The sequence below is a fragment of the Pristis pectinata genome, chromosome 2 (genome assembly GCF_009764475.1).
Source record: "Pristis pectinata isolate sPriPec2 chromosome 2, sPriPec2.1.pri, whole genome shotgun sequence".
Classification (NCBI taxonomy): domain Eukaryota; kingdom Metazoa; phylum Chordata; class Chondrichthyes; order Rhinopristiformes; family Pristidae; genus Pristis; species Pristis pectinata.
Window position 1 is genome coordinate 132,259,052 of NC_067406.1, and position 21,797 is coordinate 132,280,848.

The 21,797-nt window shown below is 41.7% G+C and overlaps 1 protein-coding gene across 1 annotated transcript in view; it reads right to left on the bottom strand.

The window, feature by feature from the left end:
• sh2d4a (SH2 domain containing 4A) overlaps positions 1-21,797 on the bottom strand; it is a 48,499-nt gene that overhangs the window by 18,673 nt on the left and 8,029 nt on the right. The window contains exons 3-4 of the mRNA XM_052045137.1: positions 6,817-6,976; positions 3,114-3,279 (exon numbers count right to left, since the gene is read on the bottom strand). Coding sequence (XP_051901097.1) covers positions 3,114-3,279; positions 6,817-6,976 — 326 coding nt within the window. The remainder of the gene's footprint in view (positions 1-3,113; positions 3,280-6,816; positions 6,977-21,797) is intronic.

Consider the following 21,797-nt stretch of genomic DNA (forward strand, 5'->3'; position numbering starts at 1 on the left):
TGTCTGGATGATTCTAAGCATCATGAGGGTATTCGCCTTCACCGTCTCATCAGGCAATGAATTCTAGACTCCACTCACTTTCTGAGTGAAAAACTCCACCCCCACCCCCCCCCGGCCCTCAAATCTCCCCTAAACCTCCCACCCTTCTTTAAACTTGCTTTCTTGTCTTAAGACATTTCAATTAATTATGAGGGAGCTTAATTACTGAAGGAAAATAAAAAGCAATGGAATACATAGGGGAGGTTAGCCCATTGGAAGTTGTACTGAGTGTTGAATATCCCAGTACAATGCCTAGAGAAAAACGTTTATCAATGGAGTTAGTTATTCCGTGAGCAACCTGCTCACATATACCTTTTCATTTATTTATGTCTGTTACATTGCTGAAGGGGACTGGAACCAAAGGAACCCTGTATTTTGTTTACTTCCTTCAGGTCAGTTTTGAAGGAATCAAATGTGAAATCTGGGGCTTTTCATCTGATAAAATAAACTGTTTCTTAACCTGATGAAAGTTCAACTATTTGCTCGTGTTCAGATAAGCAAGGAGGTGGTTCTGAACCAGTTAGTCAAATAAAAATGACTTGCAAATAAAAATGACTTGCAATCTCAGAGCATGACCCAAAGTAAAAATAGACTCCGTTTTATCAGGGAATTGCAAGCTGCTGCTTCTGGTAGAACAGTGTGTACAGTGTTATGACGAAGCCGAATAGCAAAACTTCATAGACAAGTGAAATATACAGGCAAGAGCAAGGAGCAAGCCACAGGACTCGTCGAGCATGCACCATTTTGTCACTTCACCTCCATTTTCCTGTCAGATTCCCTTAACTTCCCCTATAGTTTTACCCCTTGGAAAGGGATAAATGCAAGGTCAATAATGTAACCTTTAATTACTTCACAGAAATACTCCTTTTAGTAATGGAGGTTTGACAAGGTATTAGACAACATACATTAGCAATACATTGGAAAGGAAATGACAGAAGCAAAATACAGCAGATGTTGACAATCTGAAATAAAACAAGATGCTGGAAATACAGACAAACTGCTGGAGGAATTCAGCAGGTCACGCAGCATCTGTGGGTGGAAAGAAATGGTTGACATTTCAGATCGAAACCCCACATCAGGACTGAGAGCAGAGAGGCGAGATGGCCAGCATAGAGAGAAGGGGAATGGCAAGAAGGTAGTGCCAGGTAGGGGTGGTCTCTCCACTCTCAGTCCTGATGCAGGGCTTTAGCCACTTCTTCCCCACCCACCCACAGCCCACCTCCCCCCCCCCCCCCCCCCCAAATGCTGCTCAACCCACCGAGTTCCTCCAGCAGATTGTTTGTTGCTCCAGATTCCAGCATCTGCAGTCTCGTGTCTCGAAGATACTGAGAATACTTGTCAGATCAAGCAGCAAAAAGAAAGGAAATGACATTTAATCTAGTTTCTGGGTGACCATTTTGGGATCAAACTAAAACAAATTGCAAATTCAGTCAGCTACAGCTACAAAGTTTCCTATCCAAGCAGGGGGGTAGGAGGATTTTTAATTATCCCCCTGCCCCCCAACATCATAGCAGAGACTGCAATCTTGGAGTCAATGAGTTGCAAGGCAGACCTGTGAGTGAAACTTTTCACAGACCAATTTGGAATTAGAAGGCTGAGAGGACTTTTAAACTAACTACGTGGCACCTATACAGCAACCTTGATCAGAGCAACCAAGGCATAGGAAGAACTCCACACTGTCTTAAAGGTGAAAGGGAAAGACAAATCCAAGAAGCCCTCGTTGTATTAAAGACAAAGGAAGGATACGGCTGGTACTGAAAACAGGGGAGGCCCAACAGAAATAAAAGGAGAGCAGAGGGTTGTTTTTGTGATTGAAACCTCGTGAGCAGAGGTGTACCAAAGGAATCAGTGCTGAGGCTCTTGATGCTTGGTATACACTAAAGTCCCCTCCCACCCCAGACATTCTCTCTTCTCCCCTTCTTGCATCAGGCAGAAGATACAAAAGCCTGAAAGCACATACCACCACAAAGACAGCTCCTATCCTCCTGTTAAGACTATTGAACAGACCTATTGTACAGTAAGATGGACTCTTGTCCTCACAATCTACCTTGTTATGGCCTCCCACCTTACCGTCTCTCTGCATGCACTCTCTCTGTAACTGTAACACTATATTCTGCATTCCGTTATTGCTTTTCCCTTACACTACCTTGATGTACTGATGTGATGAAATTGTTTGTTTGGATGACATGCAAAACAAAGTTTTTCCACTGTACCTCAGTACATGTGACAATAATAAACCAATTGCGTTCACATCCAAAATTGTTCATTAGTAAGTTTGCAGATGACATGAAAAAAAAATCAGTGGCATGGTTGAGAGCAAGGAGGATAGCCTTGGACTACCAGATGATATTGATCAGTCAGTAAGATGGGTGGAACAATGACAGATGGAAGTTAATACTTATAAGTGTGAAGTGACGCATTCTGGGAGGGCTAAAGGCTAGGACACACACGGTTCATTGGGAATATTGAGGTATGCCAAAGTCCTTCTATTCAAGTCCAATGATCCCTGAAGGTGGGAGCACAAGTTGGAAAAAAATGGATAAGGCAGCATACAGCACTAATAAGATAGAAGGCAGCAGGGCAGTGAATACAAAAGTGAGGAGGTTCTAACACAACTTCATGGAACATTGGAGACACAAGAGACTGCAGATGCTGGAATCTGAAGCAACAAACGACTTACTGGAGGAACTCAACAGGTTGAGCAGCATCTATGGGGTGGGGAGAGAAAAAAATCATCGCTAGATGCTACTTGTTCCACTGAGTTCCTCCAGCAGATTGTTTGTTGCTTTATGAAACATTAGTTAGGTCACAGCTGGAGTACTGTTCTGGTCACAACAGAGGGCTCCCTGGCTCCTAACTGCCATCTAATATCTGCTTCTGAACTTTGCATGGCAAGGTGGCAAGGTCAGGAAAAGAGGTGACATCCCTCTAGCCATTTCATACCCAGCTCCTGTAGTCACAGCTCCATAATGGCCACGTAGAACTGTACCCTTTCTAGGAATAGTCACTAGGCAGAGGATGTGGGAAAGGAGAAAACTGGAAAGAAAGGCATGGAGGAAGGGGATCCTTCTTACCTTGAGTTCCATTTGGATTCGTTCCTGTTCAGCAGCTGCTTTTGTAGCCTGATCAACCTCTGCTTTCTTCTGAACCTCCTCCTGTCTCGAGGTATCTTTGACAGCTTTCTCCCCCAATTTAAATGAGCCCGAGAATCTTCGAATCAATTCCTTTTCTTTCTCCTTCCTGTTCAAGAAAGAGCTCATCAAAAGCAGAAGCACAAAGTTGGTGGTACAGATTATTCACGAGATTATTGGGACCACAGTGAGAACTTCTGTCAACACCCTATTACTACATGAGCTATCATTACAGAATTGAAGTGATCAGGTGTGTAACACCCAGGTTTGGGCTGGAGAAAAGGAAGGGAGCAATTGATTTAACACAAACTGTTTGATGTGTGTACAGTTATCGAGGTGCTAACAGGACTGGTTCAAATTCATTACTTGGAAGTTCAAAAAAGATAACATTGGCACAAAGACAAAGCAGTCAGTATTGCTACCTCAACTCCAAGGCCCAGAGTTCAATCCTCACCTTGGGTGCTTCATGTGGAATTTAGACTCACTAACTCCATGGATGCTCCCATTTCCACCCACGTCCAAAAAATGTACTGGTAGGTTAACTGTCCACTACAAATTACCCCTTGCTGTAGGCAAACAGCAACAGAATCAAATGGGAGTTCATGGGCACTTGAGGGGGAATGAGTTGCGGGGGTAAAAGGGAAATAATGGGAGGGGGAAATGGGACTGATAGGATGACTCCGCTGAGAGGTCAGCTTGGATCACATGGTCCAAATGACCTCCTCCTTTGCTGTAATAACTCGCATGTTCAAATGCCAGTTTCCACAAGTCAGAAAATTCCGTCAGGAGTTCCACTATCTATCATAAACACAGATGATCTTCAAATCTACCAGAAAAACAATCATGATCCATTTTGAAGTGGTGCCTATACCCACTGACACAGCATGGGTCAGCATCCTGATATAATAAATAGGGTCGTGACATGGGGAATTTTGGTTCCTTGGACTCTGCCCACCTTCTATTAATGAGTACACCAAAGTCAACAGCAGCAACAAAACTGCAGAGAGTCAGATCAATCGAGACCTTTCATTGCATCAATGGGCAAGCTTCCTGTCAGCTGATTCAAAGCGACACTCATTATTACTATTCATGACTCAACAGGACTCAAGGCTGACCAGCCATGCTTACTAACAAGGAAGTGTGGAAAGTAATTGGTCAGAATGCAAAATGGAAAAAGGGGGTTTGCTCTTTTTTTTAAGGAAACAAAAAATCTAAACAATCATTTCCAAAGATGTTTGAATGTTAATTACTAATTACAATGATTGACCAGAGATTAAAGAAAGATTAAGCCATGTTATTTTGCCAAAATTGGAAATACTCAGATTATACAACATCTGAAAATGTAATGGAGTGGGAGGGAAGTTAAGAAAATTAGTTATATTGGAATTATGATCAAACCTCGAATGCCATTTCAATCCTTTACCATGGCTTTCAATATTCAAGATTAAGTATTTACCCAAAGATGAAAAGGTAATCTGTGGGTAGTAGTTTTGAGATTTTCAATTCGAAGCAATTTGAGCCCAAAACCTGTTGCCTAACTGGTAACCAATTCAATTGTTTCGTGCTTGGTACCTTCCACAACAGTACAATCTAGTTGATGGACAATTAATGTTATAGGCAATTTATTACTGTAGAAGTAAAATAAAAGAGTTGAAGCTAGATTCTGGAGGCTGTTGTTGCTTGGTGAAAAATGCTAAGTGGTAAGAATTGTGAGCTTATTAACTCTGACAGACTACAAAGTAAGCTAATTGTAAATTCTATAGGGTAGGAGAGGAATTAAGCCATCCCAGAACAGTATGGGCTGGGCTCCTGATCCCCACCCACAACACATCAGAAACACTTATCCCACACTGGATGTCAAACCAATATTCAAAGCAAAAGTTCTGGTCTCCGCTAACTCGGTTTGAAATAGGATTCAACTCCAGAGGCAGCAATGTTACCACCAAGTCAAAGTCAGGTCCCAGAACTTATAAATGAGAATAAATGCTGCTTGCAGTTCAGTATCCTCGACTAATGATCTGAAGACTCCAGCTCAAATCTTCCCACGGCAACTGGGGAATGCAAATTCAGTTAATGATAAACTCTGGAATAAAAAGCCAGTGTTGGTAATGGTTGCCGTGAAACTGCCAAATTGTCATTTAAAAAAACACAATTAGTTCACTAATTCCATAGTTAGTTAGAAGTCTGGTGCCATTATCTGAGCTGGCCAATGTGTGACATCAGCCACAGCAATGTAGTTGACTCTTAGCTGTTCTTTGAAACAGCCAAGCAACCTGCTCTGCTTAAGGGCAATAAGGTAGAGTCAATATATACTGGCCATATCAGTGACATCGATACCATGCAAATAAATAGGTTACTTTGGCAGTTGCCCAGCAATTACCACCACAGCTTGCAACACCAATTACACAGAACTAAATTCCAAGACTCAGACACTGTAATACCTATAATTAAACTAAAATACTGGATCTATTTCATATTAATACTTGAGTTCAGTGGCTCCATGATTGCCTCCATCTCCAAGTAACATCACCAGATCAACACAACAACCACTTTCAATGGGGCTGTTGTTCACTCTGTGGGTTTATTTTGGATTCACAGAAAATGAGTGAAAACTTCTTGGATGTGCTCAAGACGTTGGTATTACGGAGCAGAATCAGAAGTATTGCTTTTCATCCAAACACCAACAAGACAACGTTTAGTCTGAACTTTTTTTTGTGGCGTACAAGATGATAAGAGGCATAGATTGAGTGGACAGTCAGAGACTTTTTCTCAGGGCAACAATGGCTAACGTGAGGGGACATAACTTTAAGGTGATTGGAGGAAGGTACAAGGGGGATGTCAGGGGTAAGTTTTTTTTATACAGAGTGTGGCGGGTACGTGGACCGCACTGCCGGCAGAGGTGGTGGAGGCAGATACATTAGGGACATTTAAGAGACTCTTAGATAGACACATGAATGATAGAAAAATAGGGGGTGATGTGGGAGGGAAGGGTTAGATAGATCTTACAGCAGGATAAAATGTCAGCACAACATTGTGGGCCAAAGGGCCTGTCCTGTGCTGTAGTGTTCTATGTTCTATCACATACCATTAAAAGATAACACTGCAGTAGCTGACAACAGCCAATAGAAATGTTTAAGGAAGGACCCCGAATATCCCTATATTCTCTCCATCTCATATTCTTTCACAATTCACTGCCAATGCTCGCCCAGCCAGTCAGGTGGTCCTTCTCTCAGTAGCTCGACAGGATTAGTGAAGCTCTGCCACCGTTCCATTTGAACCTGCATACAGAGTTACTTGTCTCAATCGAAATCTCTCCCACCTGTTCCTTAAAATAACTTTCAGTAGCTTGTTTGCTGACACTTTAAATACAGGCATCTCTGACCCAACGTGGAATCAGGTACTCTGCGTTAATCTCCCATTTAAAATTCTTAGCACGCAAAGGTTAGCTTCTATCTTATGCTAAGGTCATTATCTGCTTGGGAAAAGTCTCAATACCCAGACACTAGTTCATACTCGGTCATTGTTTGCCTTTTGAGAACAGGTCAGAACCTCTCTTTTTACACTGCAGGTTGATTTTCATATTCGATCACTGCAAGCTGTGACTAATAATGCTGGTACTGAACAAGATTAGAAAGTATTTCCATACCTTAGCTCCCCGGCTTCCTTTTGAGCCTGCTGTCTTGCTCGCTCTGCAATTATTTCATCGCAAATTTGATCGTAGGGTTTATCTCCTGGACCTTCACCCATCACCCAGACCCACACATCATTATCTGCTGCCAGCAGCCAGCTGACTGCCTTCCCTCTCTCTGTACGTAGAGGAAGAGAATTTGAACACCATGTTAATATTTGTGAAAGAAAGCAGTTCACCTTCCTAATTAGAGAGCCCTGCAGAACCTTGCATTGATGTCTTTCAGTACTGCTTCCCCCTCTCAAATGAAATGTAACAACCTAAATGCAGGCTATTAATTGAATGGGTGTATCAGAACACAAGATGTGCTAATATCCTGCACGGTGTACATCACGATGCACTTAGTGCGTCAGCACGCCCGAGTGTACCATCACGCAATTTAAAATAGAAGATACAAAGCTTGGTCAGAAGCTCTAATAGTGATCCACTTCCTTGCTGCCTCGGAAAAGCAACCAACATAATCAAAGACACCTCCTATCCCAGACATTCTCTCTTTCCCCCACCACCACTGGGCAGAAGATACAAATGCCTGAAAGCATGTACCACCAGGCGTAAGGACAGCTTCTATCCTGCTCTCATAAGACTCTTGGGCAGACCTCTTGTATGATAAGGTGAACTCTTGACCTCAGAATCCACCTCATCATGGGCTTATTGCCTGCACTGCACTTTCTCTGCTATTGTAACACTATATTCTGCTTTCTGTTATTGCTTTTCCCCTGTACTACCTTGAAGTACTGATGTGGTGAAATGATCTGTATGGATGGCACACAAAACAACATTTTTCACTTTACTTCAGTGCATGTGACAATAATAAACCAATTAACAGAGTAGGGAGAAACTCAAATGATGTCAGAGCAAAATGGGGAAGCAGTCAGACAGTATTGCAGGGTCCACTGCCTTGCCTTGTCGCAACACCACAACCTCCCTTTCCTTTATCATTGCAAGGTGCAAGCTGTGACAAACATGCTGGCTGCTTTTGATAAGAATGCTCCACAAGAACACATCACCCTCCATGCCTCTGTTCCAGCAATGCCCCATGCAAAGAAAAAGGATGAAGAAGTGAGGAGAATGACTGAGCAAGGTTCTAGCTTGGTGGTTAACCTAAAGCATCTACTAGGACAGGATGGAAAGTTTTGAGGCCATCATTAAAAGAGTGCACTGCTTGTCATGAGTGTACAATACTGCTTCTATTCTTAGTTTTCATGAAACAGGCAGCTGATTCATTCCTGCTGAATTTACAACATGACGTACAGTAGCATGGTCATTAAGATAATGGGCCAGGACTGGTAATCAAGGCCTGGCTACTCATTCAGAGGCACAAGTTCAAAATCTGGGGAATTTAAACTCAAACTCAAGTAGTTAAAGAAATCTGCAATAAAAGAAAAGCAAGAATCAGTAGTGGTAACCACAAGACTGCAGTACTGTAAAAACACAGCAAGTTCACTCATGGGCTTCAGGTTAGGAAATCTGACTTTGATGTGACATCCGACTCCCAGCTTTGTGGTTGAATACCCTCCAAAGCTGCTCAGTTCAGAGACTACACGAATTGAAGAAAAAAAGGAGGCCATCCAACAAGATCAAGGTTGATCCTAACAAGAGAGACTGCAGATTCTGAAAATCTGGAGCAACGAACACAAAATGCTGCAGGTCAGGCAGCATCTATGAAGGGAAATGAATAGTTGACGTTTCGGGTCGAGACCCTTCATCAGGACTGGAAAGGAAGAGGCCAGAAAATATTCCTCATTTGTCTTAAATGAGCAACTCCTTATTATGAACCCATGCCCCCTGGTTTTACATCCCCCCACTAAAGGGAGCATTGTGTAGAATCCATCAGGATCCCTCAGAATCTTTTGTATTGCATTAAGATTCTCTCTCGTTTTTCTAAATCGATTTGAGTAGGCCTAACTTTCAATCATAAAACAATTCTTCTTCCCAGGAATCAAGCTGATCAACTTGTTCTAAACCATCTATGACGCAAGTATATCCTTCCTTAAATAAAAAGACCGAACTATACACTTAAGGTGTGCCAAGAGTTCCCTACCCCATTCACTCCTCTGTTATCCAGCTTCCAGTTAAACACATCCATGCTATTCCCCATGACCACTATTGTACTGGGTTACATATTGAATTGGTCCAGTCAGGTTCAGTGTGACAAGTCCACCAGACCACAAAAAAAAACAACACGCCCTACATATTTCTCTGTAGATTCATAGATGATTGCAAACTTATGGCTCCAACACAAAGCCAAAATAAGCATCCTATAATAACAAAAAAAAATTCCTTGACAAGGTCAAGGCTTTAAAATGATAAAATTCTTCCTGGTAATTCTGCCCAATTATCTGGTGATGCACTTCTGCATCCACAATTGAGACTACACTTGAGAAGTACTGTGGTTGTGCTACACAATATGGTTTCATTTCCCCTTTAAGAACACTGAGCACATGTCCTCTTTAAGGAGACTGCATAGTAAGAACATGCCAGCATCACAGGTATGGGATTAAAGAAAGCAGCCATGTTTCCATTATGACCAGCTGTAAATCTCTGCAATTAATCACAAATACAAGGGCTAATACTGGGGTTTACAAATACTTTGCTAGTTGGAAAGTGCTTTGGGATTTCCTGAAGTCATTAAAAGTACTTCAGAAACCAAGTGCTACCTTTGCTATTCCACATCTCCCTCTCTCCACCCCCCCCCCACATAAAAATAAAACCTGAAGCAATCCTAAATCACGAGCTGAACACCAACAAGTAAAATGTTGTATGTGTGGTTCACCTACACACCAGCTGCTTTGCCAGCATTTTCTGCAAGGGCCAATAAAGGCTTCACTTGTTCCCATTTGGTATTTTTATGTTGCATCAGTTAATTTCAGTACAAGTGGAAAATTGCATAGTACTATACCACCAACATCAGTTCGTGATTAAATTGCCAAGCACTACAAATGTAAATATACATCAGGAGCAGGGGTAGCCTAGCCGACCCCTCACACTCACTCTGCCATTCAACAAGATGAATGGATGATCTCATCTTGGCCTCAACACCATTTTCTTATGCTCTCCCCACACACCCTTACTGCCCTGCGGATTAACTGTCCGTTAATCCCCATCTCCACAGCTCTCTGGGCTGGAGTAACCTCTTATTCATGTTCTTCCAAGAGAAGAAATTCCTTCCTCCTCATTCCCATCTTAAATGGGTAATTCTTTATTCTGAAACTATGCTCCCTACTTTTAGATACCCATGCTGGTGGAAACATTCTCTCAGTATCCACCTCATCGGTCCTCAGAAACCCATTTCTCAATTAGATCAACACTTATTGTTCTATAAGAGTACAAGCCCAACCCGTCTTGCAAGTCAGCTACTGCATTCCAAGAATCAGCCCAAGGGAACCTTCTCTGAACTACCTCCAGTGCTAGTATATTCTTTCTTAAATATGTACCCAATACTCCATGTGTAGTTTTTCCACCAGCTCCCAGGAACCTGCATCAATATTCCCTACACCACAGCATTTACATCAAGTCCAATGTTCCATTTGCCTTCTTAACTACTTGCAATCCCTGCATATTACCTTACAGCTTCAAGTACCAGGACCCCCAGATCCCTCTGCTCCACAACAAGGTAAATGCACTCCATTTAAATAATAATTTGCTTTTTCATTCTACCTTCTAAAGTGCATAGTCTCATATTTCTTGTTATACTTCATTTGCCAGATTTTTGCTCTCTTGCTTAACCTTTGCATACTTACTTACAACATTGCTCATCTTTACATCATCAGCAAATTTGGTTACAGTATACTCTGTCCCATCACTGAAGTCATTAATATAGATAAATAAGGCCTCAGCATCCTTCCCAGTAGCACTCAACCAGTTACTGATTGCCAATACAAAAATGACCCATTTATTCTGATTTAACCCTTTCCTTGGCTTTTTTTTTTGCAAATTAGCTGCTCCCCTTTTCATGTAAGTAAATTACCCTCAACCCAATGTGTTATCCTCTTGTGCAGTGGTCTTTTATGTGGCTGCTCAGTGAATATATTCTGGAAACCTAAGTACACTAAACTTACTGGTACCTCTTTATGCACAGACTGGAACACAAATTGATGGTGTTGGGGAGCACAAAAGGCAAACATGCTCCTTATGGCTTTTGACTACTTCAGGAGGAAGTGTGCTGGGAGCTTGACAACTTGCTATTCATTTTGATGGGCCAACACACCGAGAGCTCAGTCCTTCCAGATCTTCCTTTTACTATGGCTTACTTTTTGTTTAAAGTTTCTAATCACTGGAAGTTTATTCCATTGACTTCCACTTTCCAAAACCAGAACCCACCGCCCAAAGAGGTGGCTGAGAAAATATACAATACAAAACAAACTGCACTTTATACCAACTTTGCTAATGAACTAATTTTCCCTTATTGTCTACCACGTTTTCCTTCATGGGTAGTACAGTGGCACAATTAGCAGAGCCTCTGCCTCACAGCTCCAGTGCTGTGGGTTCAATCCTGACTTCCAATGCTGTTTATGTGGAATTTACATGTTCTTTCTGTGATCGCATGGGCTTCCTCCCATTTCCCGAGCATGTGTGGGTTTGTAGGTGATAGGACACTGTACATTACCCCTAGTGTAGGTGGGTTGTGGGATTGTTGGGTATTCTGAGAGAATAGGTTACAGTGAAAATTAGTGGGAAATTGAGAACATCTACAAGATGGCATTGACTTTATGGGTCAAATGACCTCCTTTTGTAAGGAAATACGGAAACAGGTATGTTTGCACATTGAGGTTTTCTAACTTTATCAACAAATCAATATTATTTTTAAAAACATCGCAAGGCATGATGGAAGTAGTGGTCCACATCCTGTTAGAAAATGCCAGCGTCTCCATGTTTAGCCATTTAAATTAGAGTAAGTCTGGACTTCCACACACACACTGACGCAGAAGTTCCAAACTTGCTGAGAGATTCAACATGCCTAATCTGTCCAACCAGATTCCATGCTCCAACTTGCCAAGAGTTTCTACGTTGTGTAAATGCTGGATAAACAGGAAAAAAAAATGCCTTGAGTCCTTTGTCAGGTTTGACCTGTTGCAGGATTCGTCAGCCTGTTGATTTTTTACTTAAGGATTTACTTTGGATAACATAGCAAGGGGTGAGAAGGGTCTAAACTTTTATTTGGATTTCATGTGTTTGTTATCCAAGTGATTTTAGTTTATGTTCTAATGATTTTTTTTTGTAAAAAGTTTTGTTTACATAAGAAATAAGAGCAGGAATAGGCCATGTGGCCTGTCTCGCCTGCTCCACCATTCAATAAAATTATGGCTGATCTGGCCATGGACTCAGATCCACCTACCTGCCTTTTCCCCATAACCCTCAATTCCCCTACTATGCAAAAACCTAACTGTGTCTTAAATATATTTAATGAGGTAGCCTCTACTGCTTCCCTGGGCAGAGAATTCCATACTCTCTGGGAAAAGCAGTTTGTCCTCATCTCTGTCCTAAATCTATTCCCCTGGACCTTGAAGCTATGTCCCCCAATTCTAGTCTCACCTACAAGTGGAAACAACCTTCCTGCATCTACCTTATCTATCCCTTTCATAATTGTATGTTTTTGTAAGATCCCCTCTCATTCTTCTGAATTCCAGCGAGTAGAGTCCCAGGTGACTCAATCTCTCCTCATAGGCTAACCCCCTCCTCTTCAGAATCAACCTGGTGAACCTCCTCTACACTCTCTCCAAGGCAAGTACATCTTTCCTCAAATAAGCAGAGCAGAACCGCATGCAGTGCTCCAGATGCAGCCTCACCAGTACCCTGTAGAGTTACAGCATAACCTTCCTGCTTTTAAATTCAATCCCTCTAGCAAGGAAGGCCAACATTCCATTTGCCTTCTTGATAATCTGTTGCACCTGTAAACCAACCTTTTGCGATTCATGCACAAGCACTCCCAAGTCCCTCTGCACAACAGCATGCTGCAATCTTTCACCATTTAAATAATAATCTGATTTATTTTTCCTTCCAAAGTGGATGACCTCACATTTACCAATATTGTACTCTATCTGCCAGACCCTTGCCCACTCACTTAACCTATCCATATCTCTCTGCAGACTCTCTGCATCCTCTGCAGTTTGCTTTTCCACTCAATTTAGTGTCATCAGCAAACTTAGATACACTACACTCGGTCCCCTCTTCCAAATCGTTGATGCACATCATGAACAGTTGCAGGCCCAGCACCGACCCCTGCGGCACCCCACTCACCACTGATTGCCAACCAGAGAAACACCCATTTATCCCAACTCTCTGCCTTCTATTGGTTAACCAATCCTCTATCCATGCTAATACATTAGCCCCAACTCCATGTATCCTTATCTTACAGATAAGTCTTTTATGCGGCACCTTATCGAACACCTTCTGGAAATCCAAGTATACAATATCCACTTGTTCCCCTCTATCCACTGCGTTCATTATATCCTCAAAGAACTCCAGTAAGTTTGTCAAACAGGACCTGCCCTTCCATGCTGTGTCTGTCTGATGGAACCACTTCTATTCAGATGTCTCACTACTTCTTCCTTAATGATAGCTTCAAGCATTTTCCTGACTACAGTCGTCAAGCTAACTGGCCTATAATTACCTGCCTTTTGCCTACATCCTTTAAGCAGTGGTGTGATATTCGTTGCCTTCCAATCTGCTGGGACCTGCCCAGAGTCCAGAGAATTTTGGTAAATTATCACAAGTGCGTCGACTATAACTTCCACCATTTCTTTCAGTACCCTGGGATGCATCCCATCGGGACCAGGGGACTTGTCTACCTTTAGGCCCACTAGTTTTCTCATCACTACCTCTTTAGTGACAGCATTTGTATCGAAGGTCCTCACCCCCCATCGTATCCATAACACCTCTCTTTGGCATGTTAGATGTGTCCTCCACCATGAAGGCAGACACAAAATAGTCATTCAAGGCCTCAGCCATTTCCACATTTCTCAATATTAATTCCCCCTTCTCATCTTCCAAGGGATCTACGTTCACTTTAGCCACCCTTTTCCTCTTTAAATAATTATAAAAACTTTTACGATCTTTTCTTATATTTTGTGCTAGTTTACTTTCATAATCTATCTTCCCTTTCCTTATTGCTTGCTTAGTGGTTCTTTGTTGCTTTTTAAAAGTCTTCCCAATCTTCTAGTTTCCCACTACTCTTGGTGACTTTGTATGCATGAGCTTTTAGCTGGATGCCTGCTTTTATTTCCTTATCCAAGGCTGTCTCTCCTCACCCTTACTGTCCTTACTTTTAACTGGAATATACTTTTGTTGAGCACTGTGAAAAATCTCTGAAAGTCTTCCACTGTTCCTCAACTGTCCCACCATATAGCCTGTGTTCCCAGTCTACACTAGCCAACTCCTCCCTCATCCCATTGTAATCTTCCTTGTTTCAACATAATACACTGGTTTTAGATCGAACTATTGCACCTTCCATTTGTATGAGAAATTCAATCATACTATGGTCACTCTTTCCAAGAGGATCCCTAACTACAAGATTGTTAATTTTACCTGTCTCATTGCACAGGACCAAATTCAAGATAGCATTTTCTCCAAGTAGATTCATGAATATGCTGTTCAAGAGAGCTATCACAGATGTATTCTATGAAGTCCTCCTTAAGACTGTCTTGACCAAGTTGATTCACCCAATCTATGTGGAAATTGAAGTCCCCCATGACAATTGCCATTCCATTCTTAGATGCATCAAATATTTCTTGGTTTATTGCCTGTGCCACTGTAATGTTATTATTTGGTGACCCTATAGACAACTTCTACCAGTGATTTTTTTCTCTTTACAATTCCTAATCTCGACCCAGATGGACTCAACATTCTGCTCCTTAGATCAGACTCCCCTCTTTTTCAATTCTCCCACTCTTGCTCCAAGTCCTGAACTCCTGTAATATTAGCTTAGGTAATATTTTAAAATCTTAAAAGAAATCTCTGAATTCAGAGACATTTCCTGACACTCAAGGCCAATATAAGCATGATGGGCCAAACAGCCTTTTTCTGCACAATGCCATTATTATAAGTGGATTCACCACACACAGCTGTGTATAAGCACACTACATGCATCTTACTTCCTTTTTAGGACAAAAGCCAATACTATGAACTATCAAGCTGTAACATTTGATGCCGCAAGTTTATTTCATCTGAACTGTTCTCATTTCAAACAAGTTTTTATTATGGCCTATCAATTACATTTAAACAGAAACACTTCCCTTCTCTCCCCTCCAGGCTCAGGAGCTAAAAGTTAAATTAAAATTGAAGAGGGGGAGTTGCCACTTAAATATCACAGCAATGGAGGTGCAGAGCTCAGACGCTACTTAAATGTGGAGGAGCAGAGTAAAATGCTTTGTTCCAAAAGCAGTCTTACCAAATCAGTAGAATTTAGTCTGGTCACAGTAAGTACATGAAGATGAATTTTCACCTAAGCTGTGAGACTAATTAAGAAATTATTTGCTTTGCTATGAACAGCAGCAAGGGTTAGTAGTTTGGAACCATTCATTCTGCACCCTAACTTAGTGAGAGTATTGGAAAAAGAGATATTAAACTTCTTTGACCAGAATGTATGCACTGGATATCGTAACACAGAGGCAGATTTGCTCAATTAGCAGCTCTGGATTAGATGACTGATTCACAGACAAATTTTGAAATCTACTATAGCAAGCAAGGAATTTAAATTCAAGTTGGTTTCTTTTTAAAAAAAAAACTAGCCTCAATAATGAAGGCCATGAAAACACTGGATTGTCACAAAACCCATTTGCTTCACTAATGTCCTTCAGGGAAGAAAATCTGCCATCCCTACGTGTTCAGCTGACATGCAACTCCAGACTCACCAGTGCGGTCTAGTCCCAATTGCCTTCTCAGGTGAGATGCAACTCGGGATGGACAATAAATGCTGGCACTGCCAACAATGCCCACACTTTGTGATTCAATGAACAAATGATAAAGTTGTTCCAGTCATCCATTTTTTTTTCCAAAAAAGATACTGTGGAAGGTGTAAAATATAGTACCACAACAAAGATCATATTTATTAGGAACTACTAAAGACTGGGTCTTTTCCCTGGAGGGAAGATCAAGGGAGTAACCCAAGGTAGGAAAGGGTAGATGCAGAAAAAAAAATTGCTAGGTAATATCAAAAATAGGAACCATAAAAAACTGTCACTAATGAACCCCATTGGTAATTCAGATTTTAAAAATACTTCATGCAGAGAGTGATTAGAATATGGAACTCACTACCACAAGACATAGTTGGGACAGACGCAAGTAAGCATATTAGGGAGAAAGGAGTAAGGTGGTTGTGATAACAAGGTTAGATGAAGTAACCAGAGCATGCACACTGGCATTGAGCACCTGGGTCAAATGACTTGTTTTAGTTCTACACTTAGTGCAAATCAAAGACAATCCAAGGAGGATTGAGAGAGAATAGCAGGAGTCAGGGGAGATCAGCTGGTTAAATACCCAAGGAGTGTTAAACCAGAGGGAAACAGCAGCCATTAGGAACGTATTAGTGTGTTGGTGGATCCACTATCTCCACTATAATAACCCAAAAGGAGAAAAAGAATCAGCCAGCAGAAAATATTGACCCACCAATTTTAACCTATTGGATATATTCTGCATGTAATAAACAAAAATAAGTGCAATACTGTTAGATTTTGTAGTAACCTTCTACAACGGCACATTATTTGTTCAGGAGTATTTTGAAAATGGAAAGGCAGGGATTCCACAAAAAGTTATTTATGAACTGCTATGTGAACCAGTGAGTTACCATAGAAATGGACTAGATGTTCTGCTGCTAGAAAGGCTCAATGAGACATCACCTCACTTTCCAACTGGACATATTGTAGCCTTCCAGACTCGATATCTAATTCTCCAACATTAAGTAACTCTTTCTTTGCATCAGAACTGGCCATTTCTACCAATCATTTTGGTTTAGTTTTTCTTTTTTTCTGTTCAAATACTCTGGCCTTCTATCAACAACACATTACACAGACAAAGAAACAGTGTACTTGTAACTGCCACTTTAATTGCCTCCCCCCCAGTAACTCATTTGGTCTCATCCTCTTGGTTATTCCTTATGTTCTATCCTTCACCTTCTCTCCTCCTGGAAACAAACTTGATTTCTCCTTTCCAGTTCTGACAAAGGATTCCAGAACTGAAAGATTAACCATTTCTCTTTCCATAGATGCTAGCTCACCTCCTGTGTATGTGTGTTTTCTGCATTTTCTGTTTTTATTTCAGATTTCCAGCATGTGCAGTTTTGTTTTGAATTTCACAATGAAGCAGCAATGGATAGAGGCCTTGTGTTAAATTTCTTGGCAAAATTCTATTGTATTCAAAGTAGCTTGCCTGATGGAATAGATCTCGCACTTTAAGCCCTAAACAAAGCTCAGTTCTCTGCTGGCTTTGTAACTGTAGAGCTAGCAGAGGAAGAGGCAAGTAGACCTTCAGGTCATCTGCAGTGATGTAAGCACCAATGAAAGCAAAAGATATTAGAAAAAGGAATTGTCCATTCAGCACCACCCCCCCTCCACAGCTCTCATTGGTAGAAAATTCCAAAGATTCTCAACCCTTAGGCTGAAGAAATTTCACTTCTCAGACCCCGATGAAAGTAGATGGACCAGAACTGTGGACCAGGTTAACTGCAGCCAATCTTACCAACACAAAAGCAGGCATCCCATTCAGGCCAGATTTGACGTGTCACTCTTGCCATTTGCAGCCTCAAAATGTGCTAGGCAATATTATACAAGCAACCTTAAAACATGCACTGCATACCATTGACACAAAGAACCAGATCAAATTTAGAGGTGTGCACAAAGAAATTAACTGCACTTTACAATTGAGTTTGAGAAAACTTCGTGACATTGCAGACAACAGTGCACCGCAAAAGGACTTGGGGAAACAAAAGACCACAGATGCTGGAATCTGGAGCAACAACCTGCTAGGGGGAAAAAGGAATTGTTGATGTTTCAGGTCAAAACCCTGCATCAGGACTGAGAATGGAAAATTGAGACCCACTGAGTTCCTCCAGCAGATTGTTTGTTTCTGCGAAAGAACTTCTAGATTCCCTCCTCCTCCTCCCACCACCGCACACCACCCCCCCCGTACCCACACACACCTCCATCTCCAAAATCCTAGCTCTGACCAAAGGGAGGAATCCACCCCAGGTTAGAAAAACAATTCAAATGGGAGTTTACTTCACCATTCTGCAGACTTGGATTAGGTACTGTTTTTCTTCAAACATTGCGTGCAAATGGGCTTCAGGGCATTTGCTTGAAGTTACAAATGTAACGAAGTTAATGAATGTTTTGGATTTAAATATGTCCACAGCTCCCTCAAACTACATGACTCAGCAATCCCTGCCCACCGCTACCTGAAAATCTAGTTAGAAGAGTCAGAAACAAAGTTGTGATTAAATACAACTTACAAAAACTTAAAGTAAACAAGTGTTCTCAACCTCCTCACACAACACTCAGACATCTGCACCTCCATTAACAGAGAAGCTTACCTATAAAATTGAACCCATTCTTGTTCCCCCCCTTTGACAGCCGAGTACAGGTTTTTTTTTGTTTACATAATATAAAGATATGGGGGTGGCCCAAACAAGCATCAATTGTTCAGTGAGATCACCCACTACTATGGTCCTGAACTCCACACACACAGAAGCAGCCACCATCCACATCAGAATATAAGTCACTAGAATGCAATAGGCTGCAACTCCTGAAGTTGAGAGATTTTTCTCTTAAAGAACAACATAACCAAAACCCCAGAACACCTGCATTCTTGTTCCTGTTCCAATAGTAAATAACATGAACACTGTAGTACAGACACCTCTGCAGTAGAGGTGACCTTAGGTGTGGCACATTCTCAGAGCTATTATCAATGTTACGGCAGAGGTTAGCCACACTATCATGCCGCTAAATCCAACAATGACTTACAGCACTCATGTAGAAATTTGCCCCAAGGTACTTTATAGAAGCTTGGATATAAATTCATAAGTTTGGTTAAAGAAGTAGGTCTCAAGGAACATTTTAAAATAAAAAAGGGGAAGATTGAGGCATGGAGGGAAGGGAATTAAGGGTGTATGGTCTAATCAATGGTTGAGCAAAGAATAGGGAAAGCCACAGTCAGAACAATGCATAATTCATGCCAGGATATTTGTAAAACTGGAGAAGTTCACAGTTAAACCGAGGAGCAAGGCCATACAAAGGTTTAAGAAGTTTGTCAAAGACATCACAACTCTGCCACCATTAAAAGGCCCCTCTATAAAAGGGACACTCACTAGTTTTAAGTGATTGATTAAACCAAACATACCCCATGCGGTCCAATAGTGGCTTAACTTCCTTCACAAGGGTAGAATGAAAATTTCAAACTGGAGGTGTCGGGGGACTGGCAGTGAATGAGAATAGCGGTGCTGAGTGAGTGCAGCTTTCTGCAATTGAGCAGAAGCAAAAGAGCTCAGGAGTGAGCTGAAGTTTATGGAGGGTTAAGGGTGGAAGGCTAGCCAGCAGAGCATTGGTAGAGGTAACAGAAGGGCACAGCATTTTCACCTGAGGAGGAGTTAGAGGGTAGGTAATGGACACAAGAATGTAGGCTATGATGGCGTAGTGTTAAATTACAGACAAGTTCCTGACCATTGATTGAGAGACAGGTTCAAATCTCTCAACAGCTAAAGAATGTAAATAAATCTGGAATTAAAGCTCGCCTCCATAATAGTAATAATAAAACTACAAATTGTTGTAGGAACCCAGCTGATTCATTCATCCCCTGTACGTGGCTCCAGACCCACCAATGTGGTTAACTCTTTACTGACACCTCAGTTCACGGGCAGTTAGGGATGGACAATAAATGCTGGTATTACTAGCGACGTACATTCATTGCACAACTGGCATCAGAACACTGTTTGTCAATGCCCACGCTGCCAGTGTGTGCATCATACAGAGTGAACCTGGGCCAAGTTTGCCAAAGACCCAAGTCGGTTTTAGTTAACATTCACTTACACAGCACACAAAAAGCTATGTGCTACCCAAGGGAATTTCTGAGACTATAAACAGGTCAGACATTCAGCTTGGGAACACAAAGGGAATCAAAGGTCAGCTTCAACCAAGGGTACATACTCCATTCCGGAATGACTGCCTACACTCCAGCCCAGTCAACAGTGCAGCATTAAGTGTGTAGATAGAAAGCCAATGGATGACTGCCATCTACACTAACAGGAACAGGCAAGTGGGACAGGAATTCCCCCGAGTCCATCCAGCTCACTTAACAGATTTTCCACTTAGGATACTTGAACAAGCAATGATTCCCAAGGGAAATGGAGTCTGATGCAGAAGTGTGGCACAAGTGGCTCAATACATGGGAGAAATAAGATTGAGAGAGAGCAGTAGTGAAAGGGGATTCAATTGTTTAGGAGATCAACAAGCATTTCTGTAGCTGTAGGCACAGTTCCAGGATGGTGTGTTTTCTCCCTAGTGCTGGAATGATGCTATCAGAGGATGTCACCCAATAGTTGGGGGGCATCCTGAAGGGCAAGGGTGAAGAATCAAAAGCTTTGGCCAACAGAGGTAACATGGATAGGAGGAGGGATGAGGTCCTGCAAGCACATCTTAGGAAGTTTGGAAAGAAGTTATAAAGCAGGATCTCAAAAAGGTAGTAATCTCAGGATTAGTCCTTGTACCATGTGCTAACAAGTATAGAAACAGGAAGATTCCTCAAATGAACAAGTTGCTGGAGCTGGTGCAGGAGGAAGAGCTTTAGACTTCTGAGATTTTGGGACCATTTCTGGGAGACTTAGAACTTTAACAAATGGGTTAGACCTCAACAGGACTGGGACCGATAACCATGCAATTCCTATTGTTGGTTCTGACAAAGGGTCACAGACCCAAAAATTTAGCTGTTTCTCTTTCCACAGATGTTGTCTGACCTGCTGAGTGTTTCCGGCATTTTCTGTTTTTTTGGTTTTCACTTCCAGCATCTGCAGTAATTTTTTGATCCGGGTAGGCGTGCTTTTAGAAAATGTTTAAACTCGCTTGGCAGTGGATGAGAACCCGAAGAGAGAAAAACAAGGATGGAATAGGATGCTAGAAATGTTAGGTAACCCAAATTAATATTCAGCAGAAACATAGGCAAACTGGGTCAGAATATGGAAAAAAAATATTAAAAAGGTCATATTTAAAGGCAATATATCTAAATGTACACAACATCAACTAGGGGAATGAACTAATAGCACAAATTGGTATTGGTTTATTATTAAGTACCGAGGTACAGTCAAAAACTTGTCTTGCATACCAATCATACAGGTCAATTCATTACAAGGTGCAGTTACATTGAGTTAGTACAGAGCGTATTGAGGTAGTACAGGTAAAAACAATAACAGTACAGAGTAAAGTGTCACAGCTACAGAGGAAGTGCAGTTCAGGTAGACAATAAGGTCACAACAAGGTAGATTGTGAGGTCAGAGTCCATCTCATCGTATAAGGGAACCGTTCAATAGTCTTATCACAGTGGGAATAGAAGCTGTCCTTAAACCTGGTGGTATGTGCCCTCAGGCTCCCGTATCTTCTGCCTGATGGGAGAGGAGAGAAGAGAGAATGACCCAGGTGGGTGGGGTCTTTGATTATGCTGGTTGCTTCGCCAAGGCAGCGAAAGGTAAAGACAGTCCAAGGAGAGGAGGGTGGTTTCCGTGACGCGCTGGGCTGTGTCCACAACTCTCTGCAGTTTCTTGAGGTCCTGGACAGAGCAATTAGTCATAATTGAGTATGATCTAATTGCCATTAGAGAAACATTGCTGCAGGGTAACCAAAGCTGAGAACTAAGTAGTCAAAAGGATGTTTATGAAGGACAAAAAAAAGATGTGGTAGCACTATTAACAAGGGGCAATGAATACAGTAGTCAGAAAAGATCTTGGCTTAGCAAATCAGAGCTGA